Raw genomic sequence first — 25,685 nt, 5'->3', positions numbered from 1 at the left:
CAGAGACTTTCCCCTCCATGTGATAATTCGAATTCTCTTCTGAATATTCCTGAAGTTAATCTGTATAACGATTACCGGTCGAAATGACCCCTGAAAATCTAATGGACTGAATTTCGTTGTCCAAAGAGGTCAACGAATTAAAAAATATAATGTGCAATAAGGTATATCTAGTAGTGATATTGACGTTCTTCTTGTTTTATTAATAACAATGTGGAAGATAGGAAAATAATAAGTAATTAACTATTTATGCACGCAGCAATTTTATCAAATAAAATTGAATATTAAGTCAGAACTGGAAAAAATGTTAAAGTCATGTCAATAATTTCTCGGATTTTTATTTTATATGAACATAGAATTAGCATATTCTGATATGCCAGATCTAGTTTTCATTTTTTATTTGTCACCTGACAATATATTCTATTAAACAGTAGTATGACTTCCTAGAAACTTACGTCTTTCGTGTTTCATAAAATTATTAGGTTGCCCCAAAAGTTCTTTTCATTTTATAAGGAAATAATAGATGCAACATTTATCGCTTTATATTATTTTATTGAATTATGTATGATCTATTTTGTAATAATAGAACAAAATGGATCATACATAATTCAATTAGGAGCACATACAGGATGCATACATAGTAATGTACAGTAATGCGACATCCGGCCACCCTTGACATTTATAGTATTGAAATAATGAATATTCACGGAAAAGAGCGGCAACTGTTCAATCCATCACATACTGTAACGCATTGATTAATATTTAATATATTTTATGTCGTATGACATAATATTGTAGTTTTGGCATCAATAAAATTATATTAGGTTGTCCCAAAAGTTTCTTTCATTTAATAAGGCAATAATAATAATATGTTACAAGATGTGCAATAAAAATGTGTTTAAATTTCTATATATAAAAATCAAGTTAAAAATATAGCTTAATCCGTATCTAGTGAACCAGTAATTATTAAAAAATTATCGTGGAATATAGTTAGAAAATAGTAGTACAGTATAATCGGCAGTCAGTCATACTAGAATTGCACATTACTTCCGAAGATATTTTTTTGTATTAGCTGTAATTGAAATTGTACGAACAATTAATTAAGAAACTGAAAACGTAAAATGAATCATGACCATGATAACATCAGTTATCAAAATATGAATGATCACTTAAGTAACAACATAGATTTTTTATTTTTTTCATATAAATCTTTATTCTATTAATAATAGTATTTTATTTTACAATACAAAGTTACAAAATTTTTGTCATCAATATAGAAATTCGAAAATATATTATTGTCACGTTTTTTTAAATAACAATACTATTATAGTATTAACAATATGATTCTTAACTTATGCATTAAGTAGTACTATAAGTATTAACTTCAGATCTCTGTAAAAGCTAATGAAGCTTGTAGAAAGTAAAATACATATTACTTTTCAGACACGTATAAATACATTTGGTTAATTAATACCACACAAGTTCTCCTGTGTAGCAAACATTTGAGATCTGACTCTACGTAACCATTTAATTAAAAGAAAATTAAATACAAAGTAAATATAAAACAATATTTCCTGTTTGAACGAAAGATTCGAGTACATTCGTTTATTATGCATTAATTATCGGTTACGTATTGGCAAGAATGAACCATTTAAATTAAGTGTACAAAAACACAGCTTGCAACATATTGATTAAAACATACTTCTCTTAATTGTTACAAAATGTTTACAGCCTTGATCTCAATTTTTTTGCAATTCCTACAATTATATCAAAAATAGAATTTTTATTATTTTTAATATCAAAATATATTAATATTTTGAAACACCGGTAAAATGTACTTTTTTCCCTTGACCATCTAAAGCCTCCATTAAACTCGATGTAAAACTGAACTCCGAACTGCTTTCGTCCTCTGGATCTCTGTAAAATACATCAATATGAATAAATTCGTATTTCACGACAATTTTAAGTATACAGTATTATGATGACATACAAAGTATCTAAACTGGTAAGACTGCCATTTGATTCAGGTATGATAGAAGATCCTTCAATCTTTAATAGTTCCAAGAAAGAGTTCATTGCCGTTACATAAATTCCTTTTGAGCCAGCAGCTCCCAAATAACGTAGACTAGATAACTCGATTAAAATTCGTTCTGGACTTTTTGACAAAGTATATGTATCTTGATCGAGTTTTACAATCTCCACGGATGAAAAATGAATGACAAACAAATATGGTTTTCGGAAAGCTGTAAGAATACAAATATTATTTTTTATGCAACATGTAAGATTATTGTATTTTAAGAAATGTTACAAGATTTCTTACCAAAAGCAAAAGGTAAATGATTCCATGTTGGATCAATGTTTCGAGTTCTTTGGCCACTTTCATTCACAAACATTCCAAATTCATTATAACAAAGCAAAAGCTCTACTTTTCCAGGTACAAGAGAAACGTTTAAAACGCAAACTGGGAAAATGCCTAGCTTGGCTACTCCCGATAGTGCAGCTTTGACTGAACTATCATCTTCTTCTGGAAATTCTGCAACACCAATTATTAATTGCATGGAATGAATGAATTCACTAAATAACGTAAATAGTATTTATTACTTACCATCGACACAATAATTTTTAAGATCAATTTGGAAAAATTTATTACATCCTACTATAAGAACATTTTGCGTAAATATAGCACAACTACATGGTTCGGATGTTTCAAGTTCACGGACTACAATAAATTCTCCAGAATCATCTTCAATGTACCATTTAAGTAATCTATATTTATAACATAACAAGATTTTTATATAAAATATGATATTGAAAATGAAATGAAAATATATCTGCTTCAGAAAACCTACATCACGTGGGACTCAGTTGCTGCGCAAAGCATATCCCGTTGTAATTGATATAAATGATAGCTATCAGTGCCAGTTAAAACTGCCTTCGTATTAATTGCTGGCCTTGAGCATTCGGCAGCCACTGCGTTACTTTTTAATTGCCTTAGACTACAAGATACTAACTGCCTATTTTCACCAGCTATCATTAAAGCTATTCCTAAATGGGGATGTAAAGTTAATTGGTGCACCTTTTTCACTCCACGAATCATAGTAAGAGTTCGTGATTTAGCACCGCTATACGAAAACAGACCCTCTTCTGCACCCAATAAAAGTACATTTTCTTCTGTCAAATTTACGGCACAATTTAAATCCAACTATAAAATATTTATATGTTAAAAATGAATTTAATATAAATACAACTGTTTGAAGGTAAACAAGATTGCTCACTTGATTTTTTGCTAGTCTTAATATAGTTTGATACTTTTTACTTCTATGAACATTACTCAGTATATTTTGACTAGTAATAGACTTTAAGGACTTTAACCAATTTTTCTTATCAGTCTGGCTCAAAGCCATGACATCCAAACGGTGTGTCGGCCAACAGGTGGTCGATGAATTAGATTCTATTCTAAAAATAAATGGTATGTCCGATTTTGCTGTTCCCATTACATCTGGATTAATTACTGTATCTAATACAGTAAATCCATCCTTTTCGATTAAATCGATACGATTTATTGGTGCCATTCCGGGAGATGGCTGGTGATCGTAAGTACATAAACACGGTCCTTCCAACCTAAGGTACTTTCTTTCCCAACAAGTATTCGAGCGGTCTGGGAGTTTCACCCAACTTTCCATCGGCACGCTATTGTTTTTACTTTCTACATCACATACATCCTATTATCAACGATAATCACATATTAGTATAAAATATAGGATTACACAGTTAAAATATTAAATATCATACCGTGTCGGGTTTATCCGGTTGATCTATAGCTAACGTTTGAACGCTTCCAGTCAATAACGATAAACTTTCGTCACTATTTCTCCAGCTTTTACCAAACTGCTTAGCAAAACCTCCGGGTAAACCGCAAGTGGCAGGTGCGGTAACCATGCATTTTAAATGCGTCATTACTTGACATTCGTTACAAATAGCTGCGCGTTTTCCGAAATGAATGGAATCCAAACACGTGGAGCATTTCCCAGCTCGCATTGGTAGACCGACATCAAATCGATGTGGAATATGGTGTCCAATTCTTTGTGGCGACAAACATTTAGATAATGAGGTAGTTGATGGTTCTGTGGTATAATTCACGTTTTTTATATCGGGTGCTGAGGGAGACGATGGGGAGGTCGAAGCGTGGATAGCTTTCAGTGCTAACAATTGTTCAGTTAATGCTTTAACTTTGGCGCGTTCTTTTGCTAACTGGTTTTCCAATTCGCGATATCCAACTGGCATTCCAGTACCACTAGGCGGAATAGTCTCTTTCTGTTTAGTACCGAGTATTTTATCACATACTGTTTTCTTCTTCTTGCTGCACTCTTCTAATTTAAATTGCAAGTAATCTATCAACTTTGTTTGTTGTTGTCTGGTACTCTCGGCTTTCACTTCCCTTTCCTGATAGAATTGCCGCATTTCCTCCAAGATACTTTCCAATTCTGTGATCCTCATCCGAAGTTCCTGACCTTGATCTATGCTATTCTGCAAATCATTCATCAACACGAAATTCGCCTCTTTCAATTCGTGAACTCGCGTTAAGTGTTGACTACTTTCTTCTTTAACGACCCTTGTTTCTGCTTTCGTGATATCTAAAGCACGTTTCATTTCTGAAAGATCACATTCTAATTCCCCGCATTTATTTGTGGAACTTTCGACTTGTTCGCTTAAGTCTTGCACAAGCTTCTTGTATTGATCTCTTTGGGCTATCAAATTATTTCTTTCACTCTCTATATCGCTTATCTCCGATGCAAATCTCTCGATATTCCGTTCTGCTGCCAGTCTCAGTGACCTTTCTTCGTTTTGTGCGGTTTGTGTTTCGCGAAGTTTCACCTCAGTCGCTTCTAGATCCTTTTGTAACTTCATTTTATCTTGAATTAGTATATTTTCTCGTGTTTCGTGATCACTTGTTAGTCTTTCGTAATCTGTTAGTTGTTCTTCAAGTACTGTACAGGTTTCTTTCAAAAGTTCAGTATTCAATTCATAGCCTTTAATCTCTTGTTCTAATTTATCTATCTTTGATTCCAATTCACGTATTTCTTCAGTATGTTTTGCGATGATCTGCGTTAAACGGTTGTTTTCACTACTTAAACTGTCGACCCGATCTTGATTTACTTTCGATTGCTTCCGCGCCGCGTCTAATTCTCTGCGTAAAGAAGCACTCGAAGACTGTAATTCTTCTATTTGATGATTGGTCTCAGTTAACGCCCTTTGGGCCGAATCAGCTTGCATTTTGTTTCTAGTACATTCTTTTGTAATATCATTCAATGACGCTTTTGCATTGTCTAACTCTTTAAGTAGCTTCCTTGACTTCTCTTCTCCGTCCTTTATTTTATGATCTAATTTTTCGGTCAGCCTTTGCTTTTCTTCCTGTAACGTTTTAACTCTTTCTTCTGCCTTCTTAGCTTCCCTCGTTGCAATTCGTTTATCTAAATTTGCATCCGATAGTTCCTTTTCCTTCTTCCATAAATTGATTTGCGCTTGCTTCGCTGTCTGACGTTCCGCGTTCAAGTTTTCTTTCATTGTTTGGAGGTCTCGTTCTAATTTCTTCATTTGCTCTTCTAAATGCGTATCTTTTTTTATTATAGACATCCTATTTGTACTTGGTTGTATGGTTTCCATCTTAAGAGTAGCATTCTCTGATTCTAGTTTAGTAACGCTCTGTTCCAGGCGTCGTAATAATTCTTCTAAATTGCCAACCTTGCGCAAATGTTCCTCTTCTTTCTGGAGAGAATCCTGTAATCTTTTTTGTAGAGCGGCTTTATCTTGTGTAGCTTGTTCTAAGTTCAGAGCAAGGGCTTCCTTCTGTTCCAAGTTCATCATTGTTTCATTTAAATCAGACTTTATCACTTGTAATTGTTGTTTCAGTTGCTCATTTTCAAGTTTTGACATTTCCAATTGTTCTTGTATTGTGGCAACTGCCTGTTCTGATGCTATAGCATTATCTAACTGCTTTCCCCTATCTTGTAATTGTTTTTTTAAGGCTTCCATCTCTGCATCTCTGGCTGGTATTGTAGCCTGTATACTACGTAATTGTTCTTGACAATCTTTCAATTCATTTTGAGCTAATTCTAAAGCAACATTCAACCTTGATTGACGACAATGGTTGGAATCTTGTTCATTTCTTAACTTAGTCTCCAAATCTGTATTCTTAGCAACTTCTAAATCCAATTTTGCTCTAAGTTCAGCTAATTGATTATGTGAACGTGTAGCTATTTCTTCCAGTTTAGTTTCAACACCTTGAACGCTTTGCCGACTCAGTTCTCTTGTTTTGGCTAGTGATTCTTTATATTGCATCTAATAAAATAAATAATTATTTCAATATTTTTCCTTTAAATTTAAATTAGATAAATTTTACTAAAATATATTACTATACGTATGTACTATATTACTTATGTATCACTATATATATGTACATATATTTTACTAACCTGAAATACTCTGAGTTTATGTAATTCTGCATTTGCTGTCTGAAGTTCACATTCTGTTCTTTGCAACCTTGAGCTCATCTCATTGTTACTAGTACATAATTCTGTGATTCTTACAGTTTGTATTTCTATATGTTTATTCAATTGTGCAACTTTTTCCTTTTCAGCATTTTCCCATTTACGTTTAGCATCTTTTATCAAGCTTAAAGCTCTGGTTTCTAAATCTCTTCTTTCTTGACGCTCTAGTTCTGACATTACAAAATAATTATTGTATATAGTTTTATATATACATGACAGATTCTACTATTTACAATTACTACTATATCTAAGTATGTAATAATAGCCACTTTTAATATGATTAAAAAATTTTAGAAATTAAATATCATATGCTTAAAAATAATACGATAATTTTAATGAATTATAATCATGGGCTAATTAAAAAAATTCCATGATTTTTCTATTGTAGTAATATATAACTTTGATAATATTGAAATTTAGATTATATGGAAGAAAAATAGACGAAGAAGTTAAAATTGAAAAGAAGAAATTGCTTAAAATTTCTATACATGAATTGCAAGTCAATTTACCTAATGTTCTTTTTATTCCATTTAACTCTGACTTTGTTGCAATTAATTCTCTTTCAAGAATATCTCTCTCTTTATTGAAAGCTTCTAATCTTTTTGATTTTTCTTGGAGCTGAGCTTCCAATTGCGTCATGCAACTGATTTTTTCTTGTAATTCAAATATCTTCTTTTGTTTCTCTTGTATCTCTTTCTTCTTACTATCTAATTGTGCTTCTAATTCACTTTTCTCTTTAGAGAATTTGTCAGACTGAGAGGAATGATGCTTATGAAACTTAAACTCAAAAAAGGAAGAGCAGTCTTTCTCAACATCTTTAAATTGATCATTTGAGTCTGATGCACGCGTGCTTCTATCACCACCTATAAATACAGAATGTACCAGATTAAAATAGATATAGACAAAATTGTTGAGGGAATTTTGGTAATAGTTTTACCAAGACTTCGCCGAATTACTTCCAGATCACATTTTGCTGTGTTTAATTCCTTTTCCAACTGTTCTTTCTCTTTCTTGGATATCTCCACTTTTCTCGTTTTTTCCTCTTGTTGAGTTTCATTATTAGTAGTGGATCGTCTATTTTTTCCACAGATTTTTCTGTAACGTTCCTCAAATTCCTTTTCTCTGCTCTCAAAATCCATTCTTTTTATTGTTCATTTGTGGTCGAATAATTTTGGATATTTTTTATCTCACGTTTGTTAGATAAACTGTCAGAACATGTGGTTAAAAAATGTTTTATTTCATAACAATCAACATATCCATTTCATTGACTAGACTAATCGAAAGAATCGAGATTGATACATGAAGATATAGGAACGAATCAAAATTTATTTAGTCAAGTTTAAATCGAACTTTTATTATGCCTATACTGTATATTAAACTTTGCAAAATTCCCGCGATTTGTAACCTGCATTAATTAAAAAATACAAATAAACACGATCTTATCGAGTGTGTAATGTTCTTCGGTTGTATAACAATGTTTTTGTATGGTTATACATTGTGGAAATGTTATATTTAATGTTACACGTCTTGTTTTACACTATCGTATTCATAACCACAGCGTATTTATAACGGTTGCAGATATGGAAGCCGTTGACTACGGTCACGTGGTACTTTGGCGCCGCACTGGCAATTGGTTATGATCGCGCAGGCGCAATTTTATTTTTATCGAGTAAGAGCGTGTCAGAGAAGATAGGAAAAGTTTTGTTATGAAAATTATTGATAATACACTCTAATATCCTTATGTAACAGATTAGTAGCAGTACAATTATTCAGTTATACAGTTATCAAATCTATAATTGCGGATCAAACTCTATTTTGTAATTCAAAATTCTGTTTGATTCTGAGGAATCATATTCACGATAGATGGCGACAAAATTATCGGATTGCACTCACTGCCCTCTGGATTAGTGAATGAATGGAGCTTGCTCAGTTTGAAATCCAAGAAAGAATTCAAGTGTCAGAGTAGAATTTTAATATAAATGTGAGTACTTTTCTATATTTACATATTTACTTTGTGTACTTAAATATTTTTCTAAAAACTTCTCCATAAACAGTACGTGTGTACTTGGATTTATGTGTTTTGTTTTACAAGCATTCGAGTCCAATCAAAGTACGATTATAAATTTCAAATAAAATTTATGCTATTCATACTATTGTTAATATACTTTTATATTGACATTCATTCTATTGCGTATATTTAAAGTTTTTCCACTTTCTGAAACATTATCTCATAATACTGATAATTATTTCATAATATTAATAGAAATTCTATTCGCATATGTAAACATAGAAATATCATTGATATGTTACTTAATGTCTTGTACAGAAGAGGCAGTAAGAATACAGAAATACAGAATAGACAAAGCATCTTACGGCACTATACTATGCCATCTATGATTAAGAAGGATGAGTATAGACATTAAATATATTAATTTTTAATTTAGTTTAGGAACACAGGTGTTTTAAATCGAACAAAAGAATTATAAACGTTAAACAGCATCACTTGGCTTTATATTTGTAAACGTTTTATCAAGTATTCACTTAACTCGTTTTGGCGCGCAATTCGAACATAGTTAACCGCGCTCTTACATTATCTTATCTAATTTATGATTACAGTATCCGATCATCTTTAAGATGATACACAAAATAAAATAAATATTATATATTTACACAAATTTACACGTTGTTGCACGAAGTAAAAACGGACTTTCCTTATTAAAAATTCTTCACGATCTTATAAAAATCGAAACATTCGCAGATATCGAAGTGCTTATTGTTTTCTTCGATCATTATTATTGCAATACAATGCTAGTTTTTATCAAGAACTTCTCCTATAGAAGAACGATCCTTTTCAACGTGTATCAATTGTACTTCCACTTCTGAAAATACTTTTATCGCTCGATTCTCTTCAAGAGACGAGTCGTCCTTCGATTATTCGAGGGTTTCTTTACCCGTTTTCGGTAACAGGAAAGACATAAAACCGCATACTAAAAAGAAAGTAATAAAAAATTAATTAGTATATTTATTGTACATACATCCTTATTGTAAAAATAAAATATGATCTTCTTTATCACAAGTGAAAAGCATGATAAATTTCGTTTGTTATTCAAAAGAGATATTCTTAAATATCCATCTTAAATTTATAAACTTTGACAATTAGTTTTCACTCATTTGCATCACTGATATTTATAAATTTTATATAATTTATTATTTAATTGTTCAATGAATTACTTTGTTAGAGGCGATTTATAATATGTACTTACTGAATAAGAATGCTGCGAATAAAATAATAGGAATCACGCAGGCTAAATCAATCAGATAGCCGAATACTAAGTTACCGACTAACGCGCCTAATCGACCCATGGTAAGGGAAAGGGCTGCAGCCATTACTCTGAAAATTTAATAAATTCATAGTTTTAGTTCTCAAAAATACAGCAAAATATAAAATATCCCCCAAAATATAACAATACCCAAAGTATGTATACTACTCATGATATTTAATATGAACGAATGAAATATTTTGATACTGGTTTTTCGATTTTGCATTTGCACTTGACATTTGCAATTTAGACCGACGTTTCGTAAACATTGCAATTCACCTTTTCAAGGGAGACCTGAAACTGATGGTTTTAGATCTCTCTGTCTTCATTTATATTCTATGATGACTCGCTTGACCGATCAAACCGACGAATGAATCAGTGTCCATTTGGCCTGCTTCGGGCTGAGCCAAATGGGCACGTTCCGCGGTATGCAGTCCAGACCTTATAAGAATCTGGACTGTTTTTACAAGTCCCTAAAGAGGCTCATTAGGGAAGTCATAAAGTAGCCGTCTACAATACAAATTTTCCACAACACGCAATCCTCGAAAATATAGAAATGTCGATTAATTTTGGAAATTTCTGAAAATTGTGAAATATAAAAATGCTTTCCATTCCGCGACTGATTCGGTAGCACGGACGAACAAATAGTACGTTATTTTTTTATGTTGTAACGATACGACACCGCGACGATGCAATTGGGTAAACTATGAGATTATACGATTAAAAGGCGTGCAAACGTGTCGTTCATTACATTGTGTCCTTGTTTTGTCCTCGACTGTCGCCGATGTAATTAACTTGAGGAACGATTGTAAATCACTGGAGATTGTGCGTTTGCTTGTATCCCTAATAAATAAATCAGAAGAGTGTGCGTGATTGCTCACCTGAGATTCGTCGGAAACATGTCGACGATTATGCAATAGACCAAAGAGATACCGAGAGACGTCAGTGCCTCGAACACGCAGGATAATATTAGGTTTTGCGTCGCATTGACCACAAAATAGAAGGCGACAGTTACAGCGCCGGATACCATTAACGACATGACTGAAATTCAGTATTATCACTTTTAATTGTAGGATGGAATGAGGCACGAGATATTTCTTAAAATATTATTCTTATTTACAAGAATGATATTTATTGCACGCATATACAGACTGTCCCATAACCCGTGGGACCCATTTCAGGAGTGAACAGGAGGCACAGAAACAACGAATAAAGTTCATACAAACATGTAGCCTATCCGAGCTTGTTTCAAAATTATAGCCATTTGTGTTTCAATAATTATAATCCGCAACTGTTTATTACGATCTGTATCATTCAACATATACCTGAAACAAGATCTGATAGGACACATCTTCATACGAACTTCTTTTTTATTGTTCTTGTACCTCTTGTCTACCCTTCAAGTGGGTCCCATATGTTAGGATACATCCTGTATGTATTTATGATATCTGAAGAATTAATGGAACTACGTGCACATGATAATTGTATACTTACTCAAAAAGAACTTGGCGCCGAGTTTGTGCACGAAAATCGGTAGAATAATGGAGCCAGGAATACAAGCAAGTCCTATATAAACTGTGTGAAGATAAACGGAAGGCGCTATTACACTGCCGCATCCGTAATCCTGGACTGCAGTTCCATTATCACTCGATAAAGACGATACTATGCAAACCGACGTGGATTCGCCAGGATATTCGTGTTCAAATTGTTCGAATCTATTGAAACAGTTAGATGTTCAATCCCGTGCAATCAGGTGCAATAACTTTTGAAAGGAACATAAAAATATTTTTCGGTAGGAATATACGTACCTGGTGAATAATTCTGGGAACCAAACCATGAGGGTGTAGTAACTACTGGTAAGACCAAATTGAATTCCACAGGCGAGCAATGTGTTTCTAAGGTACGGCGATTTACAGAGAGCAGCAGTTAGATCACGTACTTCCTTTAAAAGCACCTTTAGATCCTTCCGTTTGTGTAGCTTCAACAACCTCGTGCTTTTGTCTTTGGTTTTTTCTTGCAGTGATTTTACCTGAAAGAAGAAACGGATGATTACACAAACAAGATGTTAGAAATAAAAAAGAAAATGATACGAGTTAATCTCGTTAATCAATTAATTTTTTATTAGTTGATTTTAGTAGTTGCTAACGGGAGAAAGCCAAAGAACTTCAAATTTTCACGACAGCGAGATATTTTGATATTGACTTTTCTTTTTACTTGCATTTTGAGCAAATTTGAAACGTCGGCTCGAAATGTAAATAAAAAGTGCAAATGCAAAATCGAAACACGATTGTTCGTCCTGAAAAGACAATATCGGAAAATAAATCTAACGAAATATGAAAAGATCTGGACTCGGTGTTTTTGTGTACTTCATTACCGGGTAAGAGTCGGCGTCTTTCCCAGTGTTCTGCGAGTAGATCCATTTAAATACTTCGAGGGCAGCTTCCGTTTCGCCGCATTCGAGGAGAAATTTCGGGCTCTCCGGGAATGCAAACAACCACAGGCCCAACATTATCGAGGGAAGAGCGCACAGCGCTACGAAGAGATTCCATGATTTAAAGTAGAACATGTCCGAGACGTACATGAAGTCCATCGGTATGATCAGCCATGCTATCACTGAATAAACGAAGAGAAAGAATGGTGATTAAATTACAAAGCTAATTAGATTAAAAAATCTGATTAACAGATTTAATAGAACGGTGAACTAATAAAACAGTCTAGATTATTCGATCATTAAAACTATGAATAAAGTAGTACGTTGTAAGAGAATAATTCAAATTATTCAAATTTCTCGCCACTTCGTATTACAATAATATTTATTTCAATATTTCATTATTTACAATAAATTTGAAGAATATCTGGAATGGAACGACGAGCTAAGAAATTTATTTGAATTATCCAAGTTTCCCGCCGCACCATATTGATACTGTTATTATTCGCGAAACTTCATACAGATTTACTTTATTCAATATTAAGAAGGAATATTACGTATAAATGAAATTACGAGATGAGACTCACGTGGTAATACTATGACTCCGACTGTCCAGAACATTTCCATCCAACAAAGACATTTTTCGCGATATTTTGTCGCCTGAAACTCCCCTAAATACGGAAAACAAATTCCCATAGCTCCGGTAACGCTGTATATATAAAATAAAAGAATAAAAATAGGAACAAAACGAAAAGAAAAATAAAAAGTGTCTGAGGTGGGGAACATAAGATATAAAGGATTTAACAATCAATTACAATACACTTACGCGAAACCGTTAAAGAAACGGAATATTAGGAAAACCCAAAAGTACTGGACAAAGGAAGAAGCAACGCCAACAATGCCATCCATTAACAATGTAGCGATTAACACAACTTTTCTTCCTTTGGTATCAGCCAGGCACCCCCATATGTAAGAACCAATCACCATCCCTATGAATAAGAAAATAAAAGTTAGTTTTCTATTTTCAAACTAGTTCTATAACGTATGGTTTACAGTAAAAGAAAGGAATGAGAGAATCGAAAAACGTATGAAATAATATCATATGGCTTCTTAACTTTGGTTCTTTCCTAATAGATTATTGTTGATAATAAAATAATTTCCACTTGGTACACATCTGGCATGTGGTTTTCTTCGTTAAACACGTTTCGACGCGTTAAGCGCTGAGCGATAAAAGTTTAAGTAGAAATATTCGCTATGAGTCAGACACCTCTATTTACCAGGAGATAGAGATGTTATAATACCAAGTCTGATCAATATGCTCCCTTTTAAGAGGCTATTCATTCATATTAAAGAAATTTCATTCGATAAAAATCAAAATTATATATTTCTGGCAGGAAATGAAATAAATTTGAGGATTGAATAATAGTATTTTTGATAAATGTCTCAGTGTAAGTTAAAAATTGATCATTGGAAAATATTTTCTATCGAAAATAAATCAAAATTTATCGTCTAAAAAATTTTCCTGTTAGGAAAACATGGAAACTGATCGTGGGAAATATTCTTTCTCAGCAAAAATGAAAAAATTCTCTAAAAAATTCTCCCTTCTGAATTAAATAGTTCTAAACTTATTAAGCGAAGAAAGTAAAAATACGTAAAAATATTAATTTTATAAAGATTTTATGGTACTCACCCAGCATTGGTGATGCTGTTAGCCAGCCTTTCGCGGTGGAATCCATTTCCAGGTCGCATTGTGCTGCTGGTAATACAAATGAAAGTATCGTGACTCCAATGGCGGTATCCATATAAATTAAACCGCAAACTGCCAACAGCATGTAATGAAATTTCCCGAATCCTGATAAAAAAACATAAGCTTATAAATATTTATTCAAATCTTAAAGAAGTTACAAGGAAAGGATTTATCGTTGCAATCAAGAAACTATTTGATCTTTGATTCATACTGTAAGCTTTTGTTAAATCTTTTAAGAGTCAACACTAACTTGTTTCCAACTTTCTACCTTTTCCTGATACGTATAATGGAATAAAAGATAAGATAATCGTTTGCAGTCGTTGTCTCGAAAAATTTACAAGATTTTACGACTCGTAATTTTAACATTATGCTTAAAATTTGACTCGAAATAATTCCCTGATTTTCTAAATTTAGGTGAACAATATTTTGATTACAGGATTCTCCCTCTTTCTCGAAGAAGAAGAAGAAGAAGAAGAAGAGCAGAATTTGTGTAAAATGAGCATTTTGAAAGAATTATTACGACACCTGGAACAGACGCCTGCTACTAAACTAGAATCAGAGAATGCTACTCTTAAGATGGAAACCGTACAACGAAATACAACAGGGATGATGTGCATAATAGAAATGGATATGCATTTAGATGAGCAAACAAAGAAATTGGACCGAGAAATTCACACAATGAAAGGGAACTTGAACGCGGAACAAGTAATGACGCATTTAAAGTGCATGGTTACTGCACCTGCCACTTGCAGTTTACCCGGACGTTTTGCTAAGCAGTTTGGTAAAAGCTGGAGAAATAGCGACGAAAGCTTATCGCCATTGATTGGAAGCGTTCAAACTACAGCGTTAGCTACAGATCAACCGGATAAACCCGACACGGTAAGATATTTAATATTTTAACCGTGCAATCCTATATTTTATACTAATATGTGATTATCGTTGATAATAGAATGTATGTGATGTAGAAAGTAAAAACAATAGCGTGCCGATGGAAAGTTGGGTGAAACTCCCAGACCGCTCGAATACTTGTTGGGAAAGAAAGTACCTTAGGTTGGAAGGACCGTGTCTATGTACTTACGATCATCAGACATCTCCCTGAATGGCACCAATGAATCGTATCGATTTAATCGAGAAGGATGGATTTACTGTATTAGATGCAATAACTAATCCAGGTGTAATGGAAACAACGAAGACGGACATATCATTTATGTTCAAAGTAGAATCCAATTCATCGACCACTTGTTAGCCAACACCACGTTTGGATGTCATGGCTTTGAGCCAGACTGATAAGAAAAACTGGTTGGAATCCTTAAACTTTATTACTAGGTCAGGAAGTTAGGAAGAGTGCATGAATAAGTATAATAAGTAAGTACTAGCTTTTTTTGCAAGATTTAAAATTTTCTTGCAATTTAGTATCTGTATGTGTTAATTAATTACATGTAATTAATATTTTGTAATATTACAGAATTTAGAGGAAAAAGATGATGGCTCAGCTATTTCCCCAGTTAGCGTTTTAAACATCTTTCTTGTACGTGGAAGAGTAGAATTCTCGTTTTGCTACAATGAATTTGAAATGTTTATGAATGAACGTGGCCAAAGAACTCGAAACATCGATCGAACATGGCATCATTTACCTTTTTGCTTTTGGTAAGAATCCTTGTAACGTTTCTTAAAATATAATAATCTTATATCTTTTATTGCCTAAGGAAACATATTTATATTTTTACAATTTTCCGAAAACCATATTTGTTTGTCATTTCGTTTCTCATCAAGACGCGTATACTTAACTAATACAAAGAATCCAGAATGAATCTTAATCGAATTATCTAACCTGTGTTATTTGGGAGCAGTTGGCTCAAAAGGAATTTATATAGCTTCTTGAAGTTATCAAAGATTACAGACTTTTCTGGTATAGCGCTATTAAATAACAGTCTTACCAGTTTGAATACTTTGTATATCATCATATTACAGTGTATAATGTAAAGTTGTCGTGAAATATGAATTTATGCGTATTGCTGTACTTTGCAGAGATCAAGAGGGTGAAAGTAATTCGGAGATTAGTTGTACGATTTAAAAATAATAAACATTTATATTTCCGGAATAAAAAAGATAAATTTTCATTTAAGTATTTAAGAAACAATTGATAATATGAAAATATAAATATCTTTTATTCAAGGTTTGCAATTTGTAAATGAGAATTGATTAAGATTCACATATAATTGAAATTTTTTCAACATAATCGCGATAGAATTATATCGAGATAAAAGGAATATCGTTCTTCCGTGTGAATCAGCATTTTTCAAGAAGAGTAACAAGTTTGATCCGGTTTCGATGTTGACGTTAATTGTATTTGCAAATACAATACGTAAATCAAACAGTGCTCTTGAACTAGATATCCTCTGTATTTTACAATCTCATTATTCAAATACTTACACACTTTAAATCGTACCGCTAGCGTAATTAAATGCAATCAACGCTAAAACTATCAATCATTTACATCTAAATTAAAATGTTAAGAATCAACGTTAAGATATACTTATTATCAAATCTAGTCTCAAATTAACTAAACGAAAAATTTAATTAGAAGAAAAGATGTCATTAAACATATATAACATATCTTTAAACAATCCACGTTGGCTGAATACTTAATTAGAAATTGTAATAAATTCAATTCTAATTTGAGTCACAAAAGTGATGATTATTAATTGCGTATATTCCGTACCAGGAAGTCATTGATTCGTAGAAATGAGTGTAATCAATATTATTTTTGTAAATTGCAGTTTTGCAATGACATTTTCTATCTCTGTTGATTAAGATCAAATGTTATTATGATAAAGCTTTGGTTTCCTTCGATGATGTACTATTAATACTTAATCAATATGGAAAAGAGGATGGATTACCTGTTACGGTGATTGCATGCTCGAAATCGGCACCTCCGTCTGCCAAGAAGTCGAGCCCTGTCAAAGACCAAAAGATTTATGAGCTTTTTAAAATATCATGTTTTCTATTGTTATTTGAGGAAAGATCGCGATAGTGTATCAGTGTATCAGTATATTTCGTGGACACGTGTTTGCCATGGAATTTTTACGTTAAGTAAGATATTTAAAGAATTGATGTTTGATAGATCGTGCAAAGTTTACTTGGATGATGGTCGTTACAAATGCTTTTTTTACTTGCTAAATGTTGAATTCTTACTAAAGTTTAGTGGAGTGTTTTACATTAAATCGTATTAAAAAATAAATAATTAATAACATACAATGTAAATTTTATTCGGTAATGATTGGAAACATGTTTTTGATAAATATACTAAAATATATCAAAATTTTTATTTTCATGTAGATACGTGTTCATGCAAAATTATTCCTATAATGTTTCTAGAGATTTTTGGTATATAGAAAAGTGTAATTTGTTGTTAGCGGCGATATAAAAGATTATGATTTATATCTTTCCAATTATTATCGACATAATTTTGGACAATCAATCAAATGCGACTATATAAAAAATTTTTAATAAGAAAAATTTTAATATAGACACATGATGTTTGATTAAAGTCACTTAATTTGTTATTTTGATTTTTTTAATCTAAATATCCAAAGATTTTTATCATAAATATTTCATAATCTCTCGAGACGATTATCCTTTGTTATCAAAAACAAATCTGTGGTTGAGTAATGTTATATTAATAGCTACAGTAATATGTTGATTAGTAATGATGGTATCGCTAGCAAAGCAGTGATAGCAAATACATTAATGGTACCAAGAAAGGAATAGAAAAAACGCAACAATATTATCTTGTATTGCAATCAGCAAACATGTATGTACGGTGATAATATCCATCTATTCTATTATATACTATCATAGATATAAATGATTATGTTAATGTCGGTAATAATAATAATAGTTTATTTTTCAGTCTGTCAGCCATCAAAATGAACTCGATTTATAATTGTTTGTTAATGTCAGTAATCATTACTAAATTTGATCGCTATTGTTTATCTCATAACTACTGCAGAAAATAAAAAGAATTATTAGAAAGACAGAGAAAGCCTCTAAAAAATGCTAGTGGTGATTCTTACAATTTCAAATTCAAAATCAACTTTTAGACTTGTAACTATTCTTATTTTACTTATTTCATAAAAATTTCACTAGCTAATTCCAAACAAATGAAAAAAAAAATAAATAAGCAGAAGAAAATATAAGTATAAAATAAATCAGTAAATGGAAGAAAATCCATAGAAATATTATTAAATAATTCCAAACGAGCAGCAAACTAATATTTCTCAAATACTTAGTATTCTCATAAACAAAAAAATTAATATTAAAGAATCTACAATTCAAAATCAACCCTTAAAGCCATAGCTATTCTTATTCTACTAGTTCCATAAAAATACAAACTGATGTACGTTAACTTTTTAAAACATATTCATAAATAAGAGAATGATTCAAAAATCTAAAAATCTAAGAATCTAAAGATCTAAAGATCGAGAATCAGAAACGTATACAACCACTACTCTCATTCTACCATGATCACTATTATCGTCATCTTCATCGTTATCATCATACGATAGTACTTTCTATATTTTAAATCGCCATGAAAACCTACCCATGGTTTGCGATTACGTTGCGGAGATGTACGTTAGTCTCACGTGAAGTGATGAAGTCAGGTGGTGTCGGTGAGAATTCGGGACTCTGGAGGACCCCGGTCGCCAAAGTGCAGCACTCTCTGTTCCTTGTTCGTGTTCCACGGTTTTGTCCTCGTCTGCAACCACCGTACGCCACGCTCATTGGTGAACACTCGGTGGTATTTGATCGCCGTTTTTATCGCCCAAGCGAATTTTGGCGATGACTTTCCACCGGAGGGTATTTCTTTTTTATCCCCTCACGAAATTCTTCCACCTTCTCGTACAAAATCTTCTACCTTTTATTATTGATCGATAATCGATTTTTATAAAATTCCTCTCCCTTCAAGTTTCTCTTTTTAAATGAAAGTTCCAACTTTCCAATTCGATGAATTGCAGATACTTCTGTAACGAAATAAAGACGAAGGTTGCACTAGAAACGTCTTATAGTCTTCATAACTAAGTTTTTGATCCAAGCACGACCCTCGGTGGTGAACGAACGACTGACCAAAAAATCGATCGTGCCCCAGCATATATCTCCTCTCTTTTTAGTTATTAGTCTTCTCCCCAGATAAGATATAAAGCTTCGTTTGTCTCTGTCACTCTTACCTGTCTGTCTTTTTCCTCCTTCTTCTTTGTCATCGCTTTTCCCTCTAGTTAAAGGTACTTGAGACTTTTGTTGAGAAAAATTTGATCAAAAAAAAAAAAAAAGAAAAGAAAAGAGAAAGGAAGCAAGAATGGAAAGAAATCTGAGTGTTCTGAAAATTCCTGATATCCACCCCGTTTGTTTACATAGGGTTTAGTGTGTATGTGTATGGAAGAGTGTAAGTATAGAGAAGAGTATAGAACTGTGTGCGTTAAGAACAGTTTTGCAATAATTGTTTATGTCATACGATACAGTCGTGCACCTAATTGATAAGACAGTTGTAACAAGTATCACGGGATTTCTAATTGCTTCAGATTACTTTGATTAAAATACACCGGTTTACTCTTACGAGGTTGTTTTATTACGTACGAGAATTCTGTCCGCATTATGCATCGGCGATACCTTTATCTGACACGGACGCCGTATTGAACTTACTATTTTGCATAAAAGCTTATTCTGTTCTTTATTAATAAAGGGTGTTATTCGAACTTACAAATGTATTTGAATACTTTACTATAAAAATCTTTACGGATATATTATGTGTGTTATATAAAACATTTTGAAACTTCATTAGCGACACTGTAACGAGACACATTATGACTATACGCATTATTTAAAATGCATATGATACAATATTTAAAATCAATCTGAAAATTTAGAAATACATATTTAAATACAGAGTTTGAAATTAATTCTACCAATATCAATAACAATATCCTTTACTTTAACCAAATTACTTATAATTGTTCTACCAATATGGGAATACTAAACTGACTTTGTTTATAGAGTATATAGAGTATAAGGAAAAATCACTTTTCGTCGTTCGATGTGTGATACCAAATAACCGAGTGGTCATTTAGAGTTCTTTATGCAAGTTTCCCAACCAACTTCTTAGTCCTTGACCTGCCTAATTTTTGATGAAAACTGGACTAAATTATTACTATTATTAACACGCTTGCTCCTAATGATGGAAACGTATGTGTCACGAGTGGGTTTTTTGTATTGTACATCTGCGTCGGTACGTCTGCGTCATTGATTGATTAGTATTGTACATGAATGTATTTTATTTTTAAAAAAGTAGCTACAGTGCATGGTTTCAAATTTTTTTCTTCCATCACCCAACTCTTAAGATTACATTTAATTACTTTTTTAATGTAGCCAAAGGAGCTAGCACCATAGTTAGCTATCTAAAGATTGGCTTTATAACTTTCATGGGACTCTATATACATTAATTGGCCGGCTCACGTATTTTAGTTTTATCTCTTCTAGGAGAAAATGTCAATGCGTAAATTTTTATAATTGGTTGAATGATTATATGACTCTTATCATAACGATGAATTTAAACGTATTAAAACAAATATAAAGACACTCGTTTTTCACAACGTGTCCATTTAAACATTAGCGATTATTTGGATATTCGACCCCCTTTCAGTAGTTCAATTTTCTGCCACCAGTTGGCACATCGAAATTCTCAGTTTTCCACAATACTAATAGGGCTACTTAACAGAAGGATTTTTAATAATTTCATTAAAGTAAAGGATATTATAGAATCAATTTCAAATTAATAATATAATTGATAGATTATTTAATATGAATGTATTTTTTTAATTGAGTGTAATTTGTTTGATAGTGCACAAATGTTCAAGAGATTTCGATGCATGGAATGAAACTGACAACTGACAACGCATGACGACGTGCTTCTTTACTGTATTATGTAGGTATGTATATGATTTATAACGATAAAAAGATAAGCCACATTTTCAGGGTCTGTATGCACGTTGTCCAAATATGTAATAAGATTTGCAGTAAATAAACAAAGTGTTTGGACGAAATTCGGTTAGATGTGTGAGGTAACCTGTTTATCACATAGTATATCATGCTTGGAATGCCATCTACGATTATTTTGCACTCTTTCATATCCAAGGATATCTCATCTAGTTTTGATTTAATATTCTATTTCACGTGATGAAGAATATTTACAGCATTTGTACCTTATATAGATGAATCTTCAACACCTTGAACTTATATAACCTAATCTCAATTACAAATGATATTATGTTACTATGACATAAAACTGTACCCGAAACTGTTCATCACATCAGCTTTGAAAAGATCTATAATAATTAAAAGGATATGTAGAAACAGTAATTTCATAAAAATAACAGATGTTAGATGACAAAAATAACAATCTGATAAAAAACAAATACGTATAACAACATGTTATAACAATCAACAGCTTGTTGAGGTATAATATTACGAAATTAATAATATACGACAGAATTCAATCTAAAATTGTCAAATTTCATCATGAATTGTCCAAAGATGGATCCCACACAAAATTTGTCAAACCGTATCTTTACAACCGGTATTTCCGTCCAAATTTTATCCGGTTATTTCTACAAGCGAATTAAAAACGTCATGCATGAAACAGCATATTGCACTTGGAAATTTCGACGGAATGTTTAAGCAGACAGTAGTACGAATGACTGAAGAAAACATGACGTTTTATCGGGGCCAAGTATGACGGAAGGGATTTCTCGATAATACGCCCACAAATATGTAGTAAATCTTATAAACGAGATAGGGATACAGGTAATAATAGTTGACATTTGTATATTGGTTAAATTAACCATTCGTGAGTAATTTTAGCTACATTAACATCTTGATTACCACGTGAACAGTGTTTCTGGATATTTCGGAGAGAGCGGACATCTTAAGTCCCTACTTGATACTTGTAATAAATTGATCGATAAGAAAATGCAAGTAGCTATATCAATATATAAAATTGTTCGTTTTCTTTCAAGTGGTATAAATCCCACTTTTATTGTTTCGAGACACTTAAGAGTCTGAAACCTAAGCGATTTGAACGTAATAATCGTTAAGATATTAACGAGATATTTATTAATAATAAATCTTAATGTAATACATCTTAGGAATACAATTTATACTTATGTTTATCTTGTTAAGGTATTGCTAGTGTGTTAGCGTAATCGATGTAATAAAAGGAATTAAATTTTTTTATTACGAAACATTTAAGAAAATGAGTAGCTAGATATAGCGATATAAAGATATTATTAGCTATCATATTCTTCATCTTTTATTTTGTTTCAATTTAATTGAATTTTATTTTAATTTCATTATATATATATTCAATTTGATTAATCAAATTTCCATTGAACTTATACTTTATAAAGTCTTTTGTCTTTCACTTCATACCATTTCGTATAATCTTTTAATTAAAGTCCAACACGAAATCCCAGTTAAAACCCCAGATTATTTCTTAATTAACTTAATCTCATGCTCTATTGTGTTACAATTCGATTTACCTATAATTCAATTTTGATCTACATATATATATACAAAAAGTATTGACACATATCCTTATTTCTCACTGAAGTGATTATTTTATCAAATTTCATTTTCATAGTATCTAATTTTTCTAGTCATATGAATCACAACCAAGTGCAATTAACTCTTTGCCTCATAATATTGCACTACGTATATGGTATGGTTTATGGATGAAATACACGAAGACAGAGCGGGCTCAAATTAAAGTACCAAAGTATCAAATTTCAATGATATACTTTCATTTTTTACTTTCATATTGCAAGACCGTAGATTACTGAAAAAGACAAATAATTCAATGTCTCGTTTCAATGATATAACAGTAAACAGATAAAAGCTAAGGCTAGCAAAAGATTACAAGAGGTTAATCAATATGCAAATGCTATAATAAATATAGTTGTCTGCCGATACATTTTGTAGCCACTGTACTTATTATTTCACGCTGTAGATATCAAATTTATATTATTTCATAGATAACCCAATTAGGTCTAGATACATTTGATAAAAGATCACGACAGTTTATGTTGTTACTCCGTGTGTTTCTCTGATAAGCCTGTTTACGGTTAAATGAAAATGATGATGCGAAATCGTAGCTAGTTTTATCCAGATAATAATCGGTCACATCAAATCTAGTCACGTCTAGGTCAAGCGTGAATAAGTTGGTGCATATTTTTTTGATATAAGATTCAGTTTTCTATTTCTTCTATTATAATATGCGAACTATTGAGAGCTACGTTTATTGCGTCAATACCTACTTACAGGTATTTTTAGTGAAAAATTCAATTGTTTATAACTTGAAAAATAAATTTCAAGCGATATTTTTGCATATTAATATTCATCTTTATTTAGGTGTCTAAAATCTGAAACTGTAGTCCTCCAAAGGCGAATGTAAGGTAACATTAACTTTGTTAAAAATACCTGTACAGCGATCGTAAAAACAATTTAAAACCACATAAGTCTGAATAATTTACAATATCAACGATCATTATGTACGCCTATTTTCCCTAACTAATGCGTATACAATGTAGCGTTATAGGACTTATCACTAATTATCGTCGATTATGTCGCGAAAATCGCAAAAAGCGGAAGTTTACACGATTTAAGAGCCATAAACCACAAATCGATTAAACAGACTACGTTATCGTTTCATGGAATTTGTAAGATCGACGACTTAGCTGAGCTAACAAAACATGTTTCCATTCTCCAAAACACAATACTGTTTCAGCGTCTTTTTATGGAATTTTCTAGATATTTTGTTGAATTCTTCAGACATGAGTTGTTTCGATGGAATTTTCTTTCGAATCGATAGAAATCTTATTTATATTTTATTTATTCGAACTTTATCTTGATTTTACTTGGATCTTAAGTCGTAAAATTGGAGATTGTTAAATGGGATTTTTTCTGTAATATTTCAGTATTTTGTTTTCGTATCGTACTCTTGTTGATCGAGATCGTTGCAACATTATCACAGAATCGTACGGTTAAAGTCCCCGAATTAAAGAGATTTATCTACTCTCTTATCGAGCTGGAATATGTCGGTAGAGTGGATCGAACCATTAAACACGAATATCTTCGTTTGCTTAGGAAAAAATTTGTCAAGTTCGAGCTGATACTTGAACGAAATTTTTGTATCTGAAATGAATTGATAGAAACGATCGAGATATTAATCGAGTGGCAATAAAATGAGTATTTGTTATTTTTAAATCGCATTGTACAATACTGAGTCATATTGGAGTTATTCTACTATAGATTCATACATTACATACATACATTAGTGTATAGTCATAGATTATGGGATAACTACAAGTATACTGATTTGTAAATTTCGATGGAACATTATTTTAGTCTGTTCAATTTTAGTTTATGGGATTTTTGTAGAACCAGGAATTGATAAATCCAACTTCTTTGTAATATTTCCCTTAGGTTGCATTAGGAATTTACAGTGATCACAGATCCCAATCACAAAGTTTTATAATAAAAGAGCAAACCATCGGAAAAACAGAGGACATTAATCAAACTTTTTATTTTCTAATTACCTCAAATAAGAAAAATCCAAAATCTTTTCTTCTTTGATGTCTTTAAAACAACCAGTTCTTCAAGTTTTTTCCAAAATATTCGAAAATGAAACAAATTCAACATCTTTTCTCTCTATCAGATCTTTCTTTTTTCACTACATTTGAGAGAATCACTAGAAATTTTTTCGAAACACCAAAAGAAACAGAAAAGGGGAAAGAAGAAGAAAATATATTTCTACCGTAACAACGTTTCGCATAACAAACATGTTATCGTTAACAGTTAAAGCACACGACGATTTCCATCTCGCACAGGCCGATACATCAACTTTGACATCTGTCGAACCAATGACCACCCTTGATTTGTGTCATCATTCATAATTCGTCATTCCAATCCGTCAATTTTTCCCCATAACAAAGCCGACAATATCCGCAATGGGATTAAACACGACAAAATTAATCGCGATTATCGTGGTCAACGAATGAGTGAATGAAAACTGTGGCCATTTTACTCGGACTATGGCCAAGATTCTGTATTACGTAATCAGGACGACGATTTAGATGTCTGTTTTATCAGACACACGTGTACGTCGCCTGAATATGATCCAAACATCGAATCAAAGGATCACCGTGATTTTTGACGCGAAATAATCGGAGATAACGAGAAATTTGCGAACTGATATAAATATAGGTGGAAATTGTCATTGCGATCTTTTCTTATAAATTTATTTATTTATGGTGACAAGTATTTTTATTAATATTTTTGTTAGGATCGACAGTTATATGTACACTTTTTGAAAATGAAAGTGTAACATATTTATATCGAGCGAAATATATTTGTTTCAAAAATTAATGCTAGGTATTTGTAGGAAAGAAATGTTATCCGCTGCAAGAGTTAAGCTATCTAATTCATGATCCGCTATTTAATGTTATGTATAGCAGAGGTTAGACTGTACATAATTTATGACTTTTTTATTTAACAGTAACAACACACACACATTATTAGATATTTCACGTTATTAT

At 32.0% G+C, this 25,685-nt stretch overlaps 3 protein-coding genes across 6 annotated transcripts; 1 reads left to right on the top strand and 2 right to left on the bottom strand.

The window, feature by feature from the left end:
- Positions 1 to 927: 927 nt before the first annotated feature.
- Positions 928 to 8,394, bottom strand: LOC122570078 (citron Rho-interacting kinase-like). 2 transcript variants are annotated; one of them, XM_043731930.1, is made up of 11 exons: positions 7,483 to 8,394; positions 7,055 to 7,408; positions 6,471 to 6,715; positions 3,790 to 6,336; positions 3,273 to 3,719; positions 2,847 to 3,199; positions 2,603 to 2,763; positions 2,318 to 2,530; positions 1,988 to 2,240; positions 1,836 to 1,914; positions 928 to 1,754 (listed from the first exon to the last, which is right to left on the bottom strand). In XM_043731930.1, the coding sequence occupies exons 1-11, from the start codon at positions 7,682 to 7,684 to the stop codon at positions 1,737 to 1,739; spliced, it is 4,872 nt and encodes a 1,623-aa protein (XP_043587865.1). In that variant the 5' UTR covers positions 7,685 to 8,394; the 3' UTR covers positions 928 to 1,736. The 2 variants fall into 2 exon arrangements, with proteins under 2 accessions (XP_043587865.1, XP_043587864.1); XM_043731929.1 differs by having other exon boundaries at positions 928 to 1,914; positions 7,483 to 8,393.
- Positions 8,395 to 9,025: 631 nt separating this feature from the next.
- On the bottom strand, positions 9,026 to 18,781 carry LOC122570084 (synaptic vesicle glycoprotein 2B-like). The gene is made up of 11 exons (XM_043731951.1): positions 18,644 to 18,781; positions 16,941 to 16,997; positions 13,984 to 14,145; positions 13,120 to 13,282; positions 12,881 to 13,002; positions 12,240 to 12,478; positions 11,674 to 11,894; positions 11,360 to 11,580; positions 10,747 to 10,906; positions 9,809 to 9,936; positions 9,026 to 9,532 (listed from the first exon to the last, which is right to left on the bottom strand). The coding sequence occupies exons 1-11, from the start codon at positions 18,645 to 18,647 to the stop codon at positions 9,477 to 9,479; spliced, it is 1,533 nt and encodes a 510-aa protein (XP_043587886.1). The 5' UTR covers positions 18,648 to 18,781; the 3' UTR covers positions 9,026 to 9,476.
- Positions 14,153 to 24,279, top strand: LOC122570091. Of its 3 annotated transcripts, XR_006317700.1 has the most exons (3): positions 14,153 to 14,919; positions 14,990 to 15,687; positions 20,936 to 24,279. XR_006317700.1 is itself a non-coding variant. In XM_043731961.1 (2 exons), the coding sequence occupies exons 1-2, from the start codon at positions 14,536 to 14,538 to the stop codon at positions 15,137 to 15,139; spliced, it is 534 nt and encodes a 177-aa protein (XP_043587896.1). In that variant the 5' UTR covers positions 14,153 to 14,535; the 3' UTR covers positions 15,140 to 16,930. The 3 variants fall into 3 exon arrangements, 2 of the variants coding, with proteins under 2 accessions (XP_043587896.1, XP_043587897.1); XM_043731961.1 differs by lacking the exon at positions 20,936 to 24,279 and having other exon boundaries at positions 14,990 to 16,930; XM_043731962.1 differs by lacking the exon at positions 20,936 to 24,279 and having other exon boundaries at positions 15,006 to 15,085.
- Positions 24,280 to 25,685: the final 1,406 nt, after the last annotated feature.

Source organism: Bombus pyrosoma, linkage group LG8 (assembly GCF_014825855.1).
Source record: "Bombus pyrosoma isolate SC7728 linkage group LG8, ASM1482585v1, whole genome shotgun sequence".
Classification (NCBI taxonomy): domain Eukaryota; kingdom Metazoa; phylum Arthropoda; class Insecta; order Hymenoptera; family Apidae; genus Bombus; species Bombus pyrosoma.
This window is presented reverse-complemented; position numbering and strand designations above follow the sequence as displayed.